This window comes from Amyelois transitella, chromosome 6 (assembly GCF_032362555.1).
Source record: "Amyelois transitella isolate CPQ chromosome 6, ilAmyTran1.1, whole genome shotgun sequence".
In the NCBI taxonomy this organism is placed as follows: domain Eukaryota; kingdom Metazoa; phylum Arthropoda; class Insecta; order Lepidoptera; family Pyralidae; genus Amyelois; species Amyelois transitella.
Window position 1 is genome coordinate 545,740 of NC_083509.1, and position 12,853 is coordinate 558,592.

Here is a 12,853-nt window from a genome sequence, read left to right on the forward strand (position 1 = left end):
GAAAATATAAAAAAAAATTAAAATGAATAATCGTTAATTTATAGAATAACACTTCAAACTAAAAAAATACAATAAAAATTGTTTGTTACTTTGAAACGGAATATATTTTATACAAATATGATCAATTTAGTTGTAGTATCACAAAAACGTAAAATATTGCAAAAAATATAAAATTAACAGACTTAAAAATACCTAGTAATAAGATATTCATTCACTAAAATAAAACCTATTTACAAAACTAACTTATCTGGTAACTTGACCATATAAATGTATACTCGGTAAGGTAGATCATTATTTACAAAAAAAAAGAAAAACAATTTTTTTCTATTGCGAGGACGTACTTAGAATTTAAAATATTCGGCAAATAAAATGTAAATTCATTGATTTCTTAGTTTTATATGGTTATGAACCCAAAATAAGAAAATCATCTAAGTACCTATTAAGGAAAAAACGATAACGAATAGACAAAAAAAAAGAGAAAAAAAACCCACATGTTTGCTTAACCCAATCGGTCACCGTCCGATTGGACTTGCTTGCACAACAGAGAGTATCAATAAGTTTTTTACTGGTTAATTTATTGCATTAGATACTACTGCAACGGTATTGAATTGGCTTTTTGTGAAGTGGAAAAAAGTGGTAATACCAATGGTTTGGTTGGGAGTAGGACGACTTATTGGGTTTGTTTGTTGCCTAGATACGTCATTAACCTAGATATGAATTTGAAGAGAAAATCTACTAATGATTGTTAGAAAAAAATGTATCTATCTAATAATTTACCAAAATAAAAAGGTATTTTTCAAGTGTTTTAATGGAAGACAAAATATAATTATGAAAGTTGGCAATATGAAAAGAAACATGAAATTGTTATAACCTACATATCTACTTTGTATGTAACACCCATTGATATGGATTATTTATGTGACATAACATTAATTAAGATTTATTACATTATCATGAGTTCGGTAAAATCCTGACAACTTCTACTTACCTGATTATTTAAATACTCGGCTTTAATTCCTTAAATACCTATTTGGAATGTAATTAATAAGAATAGGTAACAAAACAAAATTTTAGCTACAGATGTAATTAATTGTGACGTTCTTGTATATTGGTGTTTGTTAGTGATTTATATAATTGGAACTAAAAATCCTTTATTATCATCCTAATTATTTATTCTATGGCATATTGATTCATAGCACTGCAATTCATAATTCTACTTGATCGTAAAATGTGATTAATTTCAACTATAATAGATTTCTGTGCAAAAGTTCCGTCTAATTTCGACTGAATTTATTTTTGACCGGCCTCATTTTGTTATTTTTTATGAAAAACTTTTCCGAGGAAAACCTGCAATGAGCTTTGTTGCTCGTTTTTTGTCCATGCAAGTGTTAGCTTACTTTTATTAATGAGAACTATAAATCAAATTCTAGATACCTATTCAATAGAATAATACCTATAAAATAATATTTAATATCCCCTGATATAGTGTCTCCAAAAAAAAAATAACAAAATATGCCTGTCATGCATGCATTTCTATTTTAAAAGTATAAAACGCTCTTTGAAACTCTCGCATTGAATCTAGTTACTGCTACAGCAACCAAGATTGAATTGGCATTGTTCGTTAAACTCGGTCAAAATTTAAAAGGACTGAAACTCTTACAAAATCGTAGAATTCAGAATAAAGACTTATTCGTCCCAATTCTATAATGATAACCAAATTGGGTTCATAATCAGTTCTTCTTCTCATACCCCCAACGAGAGCCGCCCTCGTTGCCCCCCTTCTTGCCGTGCTGTGAGTGGTGGGCTTTGTGTTCCTCGTGACCCTGACCTCCTTTGTAGCCGGTGTGGTCTTCGTCCAGGTGACCCTTGTTGCTGAAAAGAGAATAAAAACACTATTACTACCATTTTATTGAGTCACGCGTAAGAAGTATATCGTGGCAAGTGGAAAGATGTTGTCTGGAAGGAGGCGGGATTTTATGAATGTATGTTACGTAGCCTATTTGGACTGTTCTACTCTGGCTCTAGCTACCCTGTAAGGGATGAAGATGTGATTATATGTATGTATTTTTAGTCGTTCGCCACGCACTTAGACCAGGAACTTAAAACTACTAAGCGATTTGATGCCGCGCGGATTTAAAAATTAGGTACATTGACATATCCTAAATTTATTTTCAATTTTATCAAAATGTAAACAGTTCGAAAGTTTTCGCATGACAAACGTACATACAAAAAAAATATTAATTGATATCTTTTCCTTACTCGCTTTCTTGCTTAAAGTAATTCTATTCCTAAATGGTTAACCTTCTTCATGCATCTCCTTCTATCTTTATAGATAGAAAGAGATATGAAACTACATCTATATTAAATTTTGAATTACATAAGTCACATCAAGATCAAATCGGATTGGTTCTAGCAAAAGGTCAGGTCAAGAGTACTCGAATCCGACGAGCTTGCATGAAGAGAGTTATAAATGTGGATTAAGCGAAAGAAGTATGCAGGGATCGTGGCAAGTGGAAAGATGTGGTCTCTGCCTACCCCTTCAGGAAAGAGGCGTGATTTATGTATGTATGTATATATAAGTCACATGAAATGAATTTGTTCAACTCTGCTAACGTCTGTGTTTATTTATATCTTAACTAAGAATATACAAATGACGACACTAAACAGTTTTGAGGGCCAAGATCTAAAATTGTAACATTGTGTGTATGTATAATACAACATGAAGTCAAAACTAATATTCATCAACGGGCTAATGCCTTTCACATCATCATGCAGAATGTGAATTTTATGACATTTGGTTTATACATCAATGAAGTGCCGTGTGGTGAACACAGGTCTACTACTCGATTCTGGTATATGTTGCAATTACAAATACATTGATTACCTGTATCCCTTCTTACCTCTCTCCGCGAAAGCATCACCCACGTTCACACGGTTAGCCTTCTCCTTTCCACTCTCGTTTCTCGCGTCTTTTGCTTTGAACTACCCGTATATGTGGTATTTCCTACCAAATTCTCGAAAATTCTAAAGTCATTGTAAAAATTACCTGTATCCCTTCTTGCCTCTCTCCACGAAAGCATCACCCACGTTCACATGCTGAGCCTTCTTCTTTCCACTCTCGTTACTCGCGTCTTTTGCTTTGAACTACCCATATCTGTGGTATTTCCTACCAAATTCTCGAAATTTCGAAAGTCTTTGTAGAAATTACCTGTATCCCTTCTTGCCTCTCTCCACGAAGTCATGGCCGCGTTCTCATGGTGAGCCTCCTTCTTTTCGTTGTCGTTGCTCGGGTCTTTCGCTTTGAACTACACGCATCTGTTTTATTTCCTACCAAATTCTCGAAATTTCGAAAGTCTTTGTAGAAATTACCTGTATCCCTTCTTTCCTCTCTCCACGAAGTCATGGCCGCGTTCACATAGTGAGCCTCCTTCTTTTCGCTGTCGTCTTTTGCTTTGAACTACCCTCATTTGTTTTATTTCCAACCAAATTCTCGAAATTTCGAAAGTCTTTGTAGAAATTACCTGTATCCCTTCTTGCCTCTCTCCGCGAAAGCATCACCCACGTTCACATACTGAGCCTTCTTCTTCCCGCTCTCGTTGTTGGCGTCTTTTGCTTTGAACTACCCGTATCTGTGATATTTTCGACCAAATTCTCGAAATTTCAAAAGTCTTTGTGGAAATTACCTGTATCCCTTCTTTCCTCTCTCCACGGAGTCATGACCCGCGTTCACATGGATAGCTTCCTTCTTTTCGTTGTCGTTGCTCGGGTCTTTTGCTTTGAACTACCCATATCTGTGGTATTTCCTACTAAATTCTCGAAATTACGAAAGTCTGTAGAAATTACCTGTATCCCTTCTTGCCTCTCTCCACGAAGTCATGGCCCGCGTTCACATGATGAGCCTTCTTTTTCCCGCTCTCGTTGCTGGCGTGTTTCGCGTTGAACTTGCCGTATCTGTGGTGTTCCCCGCTCTTGTGGAAGTCATCGTAGAACTTATGCTCTTTGTGGAACTCGTCCTTGTGGTATTTGTTGTGGTACCCTGGAAATTTGGGGAATTTGGGTTTATTCCATTATTATTTGTAATGATTTCTTTGGGATTGGCTTTAAAATGTAGGGAATGGGGCTTTGTTAGTGTATCCTCTAAGAGAACATGAAAATTCTTATGAAAATTGCAGAAGTAAGTTTTCGATGTGGTAAACATCGCAGTGTAAACTTTGGATTCTTCTTTTAGGCGATGGGCAAGCAACCTGTCACTATTTGAATCTCATTACCATCTTTTAGCTATAAAGCTGAACGCGGCCTTTCAGTCTTTACAAGACTTGGTTATCTATGTATGTATGTATGATAATTAAGCGAAAGAATGTGGCTTACTACTTTACTTGAATACCCGAAAGAAATTATTTTTCTAATGTAGGAGTAGATAGCTTTTCTGATAAAAGTACATAACTGTTTTGAAACCATAAAAGTTTTATTCGCACTTATTATTTTAATACCTAAGTAATTAACGAATTCAGTTCACGTAGATGCAGTCGCGGGCGATTGTTAAAAGTAAATTCGACAATATTCCCACGATAAGTTCAAAGAATTTTAAAATGTTTGTTTTTATTACCCTACCCGTTACGTGTTTTGGACATGTGGCATACAGATATACAAACAAGATTATTTTGGTTTTACATCTGCATCGTTTGCAATTTTAACTAACTCTTCGTGTACTATGAAGCATAAATATTTTCCAAAATTTGGTAATTTTATTGCGGAAAATTTTAAAGATTCTTGATTGCTAACTCCCTGTCTGTAATAAGACAGGTACTAGGATAGTAATACCTATTACATTTCATGAAGTTACGGCTTAATTTTAATGATCATCTATTTGAGACAAATATGAATTTAATAGTTTTGATCGGATAATGTTTTTGCCTTGCACATTAACAAGATGTGACTGAGTATGTATGTAATTCTATCTTCTATATGGTGGAAATCACGCGGCTTAAAGAAGTATATAAGTATTATATACCAACATATTGATTGTTTATATCGAAATTACATACATACATCTAATCACGTCTCCCTTGCGGGATAGACAGAGCCAACAATACAGCTGTTTGGCTTAATCAACAACAATTCTATTGAATTGAGATTCAAATAGTGACAGGTTGCTAGACCATCCATAACCATGTATAGCATGTGTCATTTGAACGAAATGGAGTGGTCCTATTCTTTATTGGTGCCGGGAACCACACGGCACGGCACCGAAATAACACCAGCTATTTAATAAAGGCACCTAAAACGTTGTAACAAATGGATTTTTTCCATCTGAAATAGTTGAACAAATAAACTAAGTAGATAGAATGGCGATTACAAAATCCCACAACACGTACATGACAATTCTAGAAGCAATATTAGCGGTTAGAAAGCGCTCGATATTACATAAGTTTTATTTGCGTTCCGTTTGACCCCTACAACAGTTTTTTTAGCCATTATCCGGTAAACACCATGAAATTCAATAAGTTATAACGGAACGTTTCCGAAGTCAACACCATTTTTGTTTCGTTTTTTGTTGTTTAGTTGTAATTTTAGCGTGAAGCGAGTTTAATTTTAACTAATTGGTTACAATGGGGGATATTCTTTAATCATATAAGGACGATTGACTGGCCTCGAAGTACCTAAGTTCGAATTTGTGATACGGGATACTAACTCAACGTACAGGGAAGATTGATTGGCCCCAAAATACCTAATTACCTAGTTCGAATTTGTGACATGGGATACTAAAACAACGATACTATATTTAGCCAAGACCTTGGCCCATTGTTCCTAGCTGAATGTGTAACTATAATCCCATTTGTGTTAGGTTTCCCTACTAAGGTTTTGAAAGTCAGACGGGAGTCGCTCCGTATAAAAACCTGACTCACCCAATCCAGGATCTTTAGTCATGGATGGATCCCGGTTCCTTTCCAGAACGGTGAGGATGTAACCGGGACTAACCCTAGGAGGAAGAAGAAGACTGATCGGGGATCGAACTTGTGACTTGTGGCTTTATTCCAGGTACCTCCGTACATATTTGCATGTTGCATATTTGCAGTTGCAATACAAATAGAATGACAATGAAGACCATGTTTACTTGCATGCTTGTTTGAATTGTGGAGATATGTTAATACCTTGTTGTCAGTCGCCAACATTTGTATGCAATAATTACAATTAGCACTCCCGGAGGTTGAACTACTATAACGGATTCTTCCAAATTTATGATTTTCATTAACAGGATCCTATAAATCACTGTTTTTCTCGCTTTTAATTTAAACCTAAATAAATACCTAGCATGAAAAGATTTATACATTTCTACGGTCCGCAAACTATCCAACTATTGTTTGACTTAACGTCGCATCCTGTGTGTAATTTTAATCCAGTACAATTGTGTATTAAAAGAGCAATGAATAAATAACTTACCCTTGGTTTTATGTCCTTTCTTATGCCCTTTCTTCTCTCCAAAGTGTGCGCCTCTATGGCCATGGGCCTCCTCTTCATGGCTTCCTTGGTGACCAGCCTTGTCGTGATGCTTATGCTTCTTACCGGCTGCTTCTTCATACTCCTTGCGATGGATCTCGTCGGTCTTGTGACCTTTGGCGCCTTTGTCCGAGTGATGATCAGATTTGTAACCTTTGGAGCTCTGAAAAATTTGCCAGTAATTAGCTCTTTTTGCAATTGTTTTTTACAATTTTATCAACTTTTTAATGGAAGCTCATCTAAGATAATAAAATAAGATATTCTTTTCTTTTTTCAATTTACTTACGTTATATTAGGATTATAATTGTAAGGTAAGCTTTTTAGTATAATTTCAGGATAATTGAATGAAAATAGAAAAAATTATGATGTAAGTTATAGGTATGAAATAATTTTACAAACGATTGCTTCAGCAGTAAACATTGTGAGGAATTCTTAATAAGTATACATAGATGTATCTAGAAATAAAAAACGGATGTGAAGAAACATATACAAATTCTAAAGTAAATTAATGAAAACTTATGTGCAAAAGAAAAACAATGAACAATAAAAATGTGCTATAATAATAACATTAGGCCAAGTTAAGGTTTCTTTATATTCTTATATTATTCCAACTTGATTACACGAGACCTTTCATTGCACATTTCAGTTAACATCACAAGGCAATTAAAAATCTAGACTAACTCGTATTAATCCACATCATGATTTTTATTATTTGTAGCTTTCTGAGTTGTATACAAAAGCACAAAGACATTTAACAATTAGCAACACATATTACCTTTCCACCCCGATCAGCATGATGACCTGCATGATTTTTATGACCTCCACCTTGAGAAACACTATGTTTATGTCCATGATGATGATTAGCCGCCGAGCCATACTGATCACCAGCCAGCTTCTTCGTCTGCGGCACAGGTACAGATTGCACCGGCACAGGGCCAAGAACCGGCGCCTCGGCGGCTATAGGAGACACAGAAGCAAGCACGGGGGGCGCCACAAACTGGACATGATCATTCACAGGGTTAGATGCGACATTGACATTAGGAGCGACAAACTTAATGGGTTGAGACACAGGCACACTTGAAGGGGAGAATGGAACAGGTTGCGCCGCCACGGGTGATACTGGCGGTGCCGCGTATTGAACGGGTTTGGATGAAGGCACATTTGGAGGAGCAACATACTGAATAGGCTGTCCCACAGGCACAAAATGTCCCACTGGTTGACTCACTTCAGGACTTTGATACCGAGCGGACGCCGGCGCACCGGGCGCGGCGTAAACCCTATGATAATGCTCTGCACTCGCAGCGAGCATTTCTTCGTAAGGCACTGAAGACGGGTACGCGTCGTCTTCCGTGAATTCGTGTACTTCATATTGATGAACTTGCCGAGGAACTCTCACGTATTCTTCTGACCGCCGTACCCTATAACGCGGCTCAGGGATCACTTCATCATAACACCTCCGTTTAACTCTAACGTGTTCCTCATAAGGTTCTTCAACATACGCCTCGCGCCTTCTCCTTTCGTGCGTTTCAACTTCCTCATTGTAAGGTTCCTCAACTTCCTCTTCCACCCAAGGTTCTTCAGCTATTTCGGCAACCGCGATTGCCAATAGCGAAAGCCAGATCACCGCTGGCCGCATCTCGCCCGAACTGTACCGATCGACTCGTTTTTTGTAACTTATAAACCTTTCACTAAAGGATCTTGCAATAGCGGGTACCAACTCGAGTTCCAAGCGTCTGACAGTTCGTCACCGTTGTGTCGTGTTTTATATCGTTCGCTATATCAACATTAGTGTTTGCCGAGACGGACGAGCGCGCGAGTTCGCGTACTGTCGGCCACTGCGCCCGCGCAGGGCTAAGCGCGGTCTAGAAAGCGTTCAAAACCGCCGTCTCAAATTATTTTCCCGTCAATTATTTTCGCTATTTTTCCGAACAGAGAAAACTTCGGCCGTGAATTATTGAATTGATACTTTTACAAATCGTCTGCGACCGTGAGATCCGGTTGTGCAATATCACGCAATCGATTCGCTGAACAGGTACTACCGAATCTGTTTCAGAGTGCGATAATCGATATTTTTTTTAACTACCTACATCTGTTCCTATCTATATTTAGTTTTTAGTACTTCGATTAAGAAGTTATGCACCTAAATTTGAATTTTGAGTTTTAAGACTATTCGCTGTGTCTATTTCATGAGGAACGAAGAAATAGATTTAAGGGACATTATTATGAACACAATTGTAGTTATCTTATTTTGTTGGTTACTTGCATCATTTGTAAATAACTCTTTTAAATAAACAGTTTATGAACGTCATCACTACTGTACCGTAAATAATATAAGGACATCAACACACAAACAAGATAAGATAGAATGCAACCACTGCATTGTCTTTTATAAATATTTCTTACAACGCATACCTAAGTAAATAAACTTAATTATGCTTTGACGCACTTGCTAACTTAAACTACATAGGTGTCTACATACATAGAAGGCATCGTGGGGAAATGCCTGCAATCCCATGATGGCATAAAAATTTGCAAGAAGGGCGCACGGAGGTGTCTTAGTGGGTAGGCTGGTACATTAGGTGTCAGGAGTCCCGGGGTTGAAAGTTGGGGGGTTTGTCCGTTACAAGGATTTTCCATTCGATAACAAACAAAGGCTATATAATTATAAGCTTGGAATTCTTCATGTAGGCGATGAGCTAGCAACCTGTCACTATTTGAATCTCAACTCCATTATAAAGCTATACAGCTGAACGAGTCATGAAAGGTTGAAAGGCCTTTCAGTCCTTTCATGACTGTTGGCTCTGTCTACCCCGCAAGGGATACAGACGTGCCTATATGCATGTATGTTTGAATGTACAAAAAGCTTTCAACCAGTCAAAGTGGAAATATTGTTGTTTTGTCTTTCAGTCATCTTTTGTTGTTTGTTCTTCTACACATGCGCTTTGGAAGCGGTAGTAGTTATAATTAGATTTAAGTGATGTGACGTCAATAAGTGATACCATGTATCCAATTTTGAATATAAATGTATTCTATTCTATCCTATTGTCTTGTCTATCTGTGTTTTGTAGGATCCAGTTTGGAGAGTGTGCAAAGCCACTTTTTCAGCAAATAGAACCTTTACTTACCTTTACTGTCCGCAAACTTTCAAAAGCATTATTTAACACTAGAGGCCGCCCGCGACTTCGTCTGCATGGAAACCCTGTCAATCCCGCGGGAACTCCGGGATAAAAAGTAGCCTACTATATGTTATTCTGGGTCTTTAGCTACCTACATACCAAATTTCATCGTAATCGGTTTAGTAGTTTTTACCTGAAAGTGTATGTAACAAACATCCATACTGACATCCTGACATACTCCCAAACTTTCGCATTTATAATATTAGTAGGATGTTAAGAACATAAATGGCTACCTCTTAGATGTCATGTAATGTCTTCATCGTCAGTTACCATCAGGTGAAATCAAAGACAAATGCCTAATCCTATTATGAATTAAAACAAATTAAGATATACTACTATCTTTATGGGGTAGAAAGTAACTGTCATAGGGCAGAAAAATTTATGAAGTAACCTATATCGTGAGGAAACCTGCACATTGAGAATGGGTAGCCAAAATAAATAAATAAATATATACGGGATAAATTACACTGGTTGAATTAGCCTCGAAGTAAGTTCGAAACTTGTGTTACGAGATACTAACTCAACGATATTATATTTTATAACAAATACTTATATAGATAAACATCCAAGACCCAGGCCAATCAGAAAAAGTTCTTTTCTCATCATGTCCTGACCGGGATTTGAACCCGGGACCTCCGGTGTCACAGACAAGCGTACTACCGCTGCGCCACAGAGGCCGTCAAATAGCTTTAAAAGCCAAGGGAAATTCGCTTCGTGACAAAACTTGACTCACTCGCCCAGGATCAGGCTCATAGGGGCACCTGGTATTATCCTCTCCAAAGAAGTGAGGCTGTAACCGGCTCATGGGAAAAAAGAAGCTTCCTGACTCTCTAATACTAAAATTATGACGATCAAGTCAGTGTGTCAAGGGGTTCTTGACAATTTGCTACACTTTTCCTCTCTGACCTCAGCTATAATAATGTCATCAAACATTCCGTAACCTCTCTCCTTGACCAATATCATGATTGTGAAGCAATAGGTGATTAAATAGATTCAATTGTTGTCATACTACGTACTTGATTCGGGGCTTATTCTGAATCTGTATCAGAAAACGTCAGAGCGGAGTTTTTTTTTATTTAGGTGTCAACCAACAATTTTAAACACTTTTGTACTGTATTTAATAACTATATGTAAATGAAAATTCAACATCGCCAACCACAATTTATAAATAAAAAAATGCTGAGACACTAGTTACTTCTCTTGTGAACAAATGAATACGTGATGTAAGTCATTTTGGTCTTGGCTTTTGTTCTGGTCACACTTTCCGTGAAGAAGACTCTTTATTGCCAGAGAAGTACGCTCAGATCGATTTATTTTACTCAACTTAATGGCTCGACTCAAAAATTGCAAGGTGTAGGGTTAAAATTTCCGCTTCTTACTTCAAAGTTAACATTTAAAACTAAACCTAGCATGTGTCATAAGGTTTTTTTTCTGTGTAATAATTGGAATATGAATGGCTGTTAACTCGACAGAAAGCAGTTATTGTCAACAATTTTTGTCCTTTAATCACCTTCTATAAAATTATTTACCGAGATCCAATTTCACTTTGTCGACTAGCTGACCAAAATTACAGAATAGGGCCGCGCGTTTTCCGCACGATCGCTTCCTAACTGATTCTCAATAACATTAATCCATCATCGACTTGTATTGTTGAAAATGACAGAGTCATGACTCGTACTCCTAAGAAGTCATGAAGGAACAGAAGAATTTCATCAGATTGCGATACTTCAAACTCTAGTGACTCCAGTCGTGAGTTTGCTTAATATTTTTTGGCATATTCTAACCTTTTTTTTATATTGGTGCCGTGTGGTACCCGGCACCAGTATAAAAAGGAATAGGGCCACTCCATATCTTTCCCATGGATGTCGAAAAAGTAAAATCTCATACTTGTAAAGACAAGCAATAAAGTTTGCATGCACGTCAATATTTTGGTAAAACAGATTCCTTGCACTTTCAACGCTAATATACCTACCACAGAGTCAGGTTAGTAAACATGTGCATTACTTTCTCACCAATTTTTTTAGGATAGCATAGATATCTTAGAGACTAAGGGAAAATAAACGAAGAAAATAAAAACCAAGATTTATTAGCTTTTTAGTTAGTTTAAAAATACACTAAAATGCTAAAAAAAAATAATGATAACCAATAACCTAAGCGGTTATTGGGTTGGTACCTAACCTACCTGCATCAATTTTTTGAGGCAAATGTCTTCAGGTATCTTAAAATATGCATATCTGTTACCAAATACTTACGAATCGTCAAATTTACTTCAGGTGAGAAAATTGTGTTTTCCTTACCACATTATTTATATTTTTACAATTACGGTAACAAAGGTTTTAAGGTGGGTTGCGTACATACTAACCTAAAATTAACCTACAATAACTAAATCCTGAAAAAGCCGTCCGTTATGCTCATACTTAGGTCATACTAATCACGTCTTCATCCCTTACGGGTTAGACAGAACCGACGGTCTCCTGAAGACCGAAAGGCCGTTCAGCTTTACAACTTAAAGATGGAATTGAGATTCAAATAGTAACAGGTAGTTAGCCCATCGCCTCAAAGAATCCCAAGTTTATTAGCCTATACCTACCTTAGTCGTATTTTATGACATCAATAGGAAAGGAATGTAGTGGTCCTATTCTTAAGTGTAGGGAACCACACAGCAAATATATAGATTTTTTTTAAATAAATAATAATATTTATTCGACAAGAACACTATAGCTATATTTACATTATAACTATAGTTGTAGTGTTCTAGGTTATACCTTATAATTAAGAACAAATAATTGTTGTTATCGATAAGTTAACTTTGGTTCACTTAGCAACTCAACCACAGTAACAGGTAAGTACTGTAAAATCTGGTTAACTTTTTCTATCATTGAACAAACAAAGAATGTAATTTGGGTGTCGTAATAAAATTGTGTAAAGAATTTAATTGAAAAATAAAACAAAATGTCTTTCAATTATTTTATTTGTGTGTCGTAAACAAATGTTACATCTACGCGATGGAAATTCTTAATATTGACTCGTTCGGTTAAGAAAACAATAAGTTAACCGTATAAAAAAATGTATGCAAAGTGAAGTCAAAAATCATCATAGAAATTAGAATATTATTCCGATTAGAACATACGATTATATCAATCAACTTCAACTTCGCGCTAAGAAATTGCAATTATTGT

At 36.5% G+C, this 12,853-nt stretch overlaps 1 protein-coding gene across 2 annotated transcripts; it reads right to left on the reverse strand.

Moving 5' to 3' along the window:
- Positions 1–160: 160 nt before the first annotated feature.
- LOC106139976 (histidine-rich glycoprotein) lies at positions 161–8,347 on the reverse strand. 2 transcript variants are annotated; one of them, XM_013341490.2, is made up of 4 exons: positions 7,274–8,347; positions 6,442–6,661; positions 3,844–4,036; positions 161–1,872 (listed from the first exon to the last, which is right to left on the reverse strand). In XM_013341490.2, exons 1-4 carry the CDS (start codon positions 8,132–8,134, stop codon positions 1,731–1,733), a joined length of 1,416 nt encoding a protein of 471 aa, XP_013196944.2. In that variant the 5' UTR covers positions 8,135–8,347; the 3' UTR covers positions 161–1,730. The 2 variants fall into 2 exon arrangements, with proteins under 2 accessions (XP_013196944.2, XP_060800795.1); XM_060944812.1 differs by having other exon boundaries at positions 165–1,872; positions 7,724–8,346.
- Positions 8,348–12,853: the final 4,506 nt, after the last annotated feature.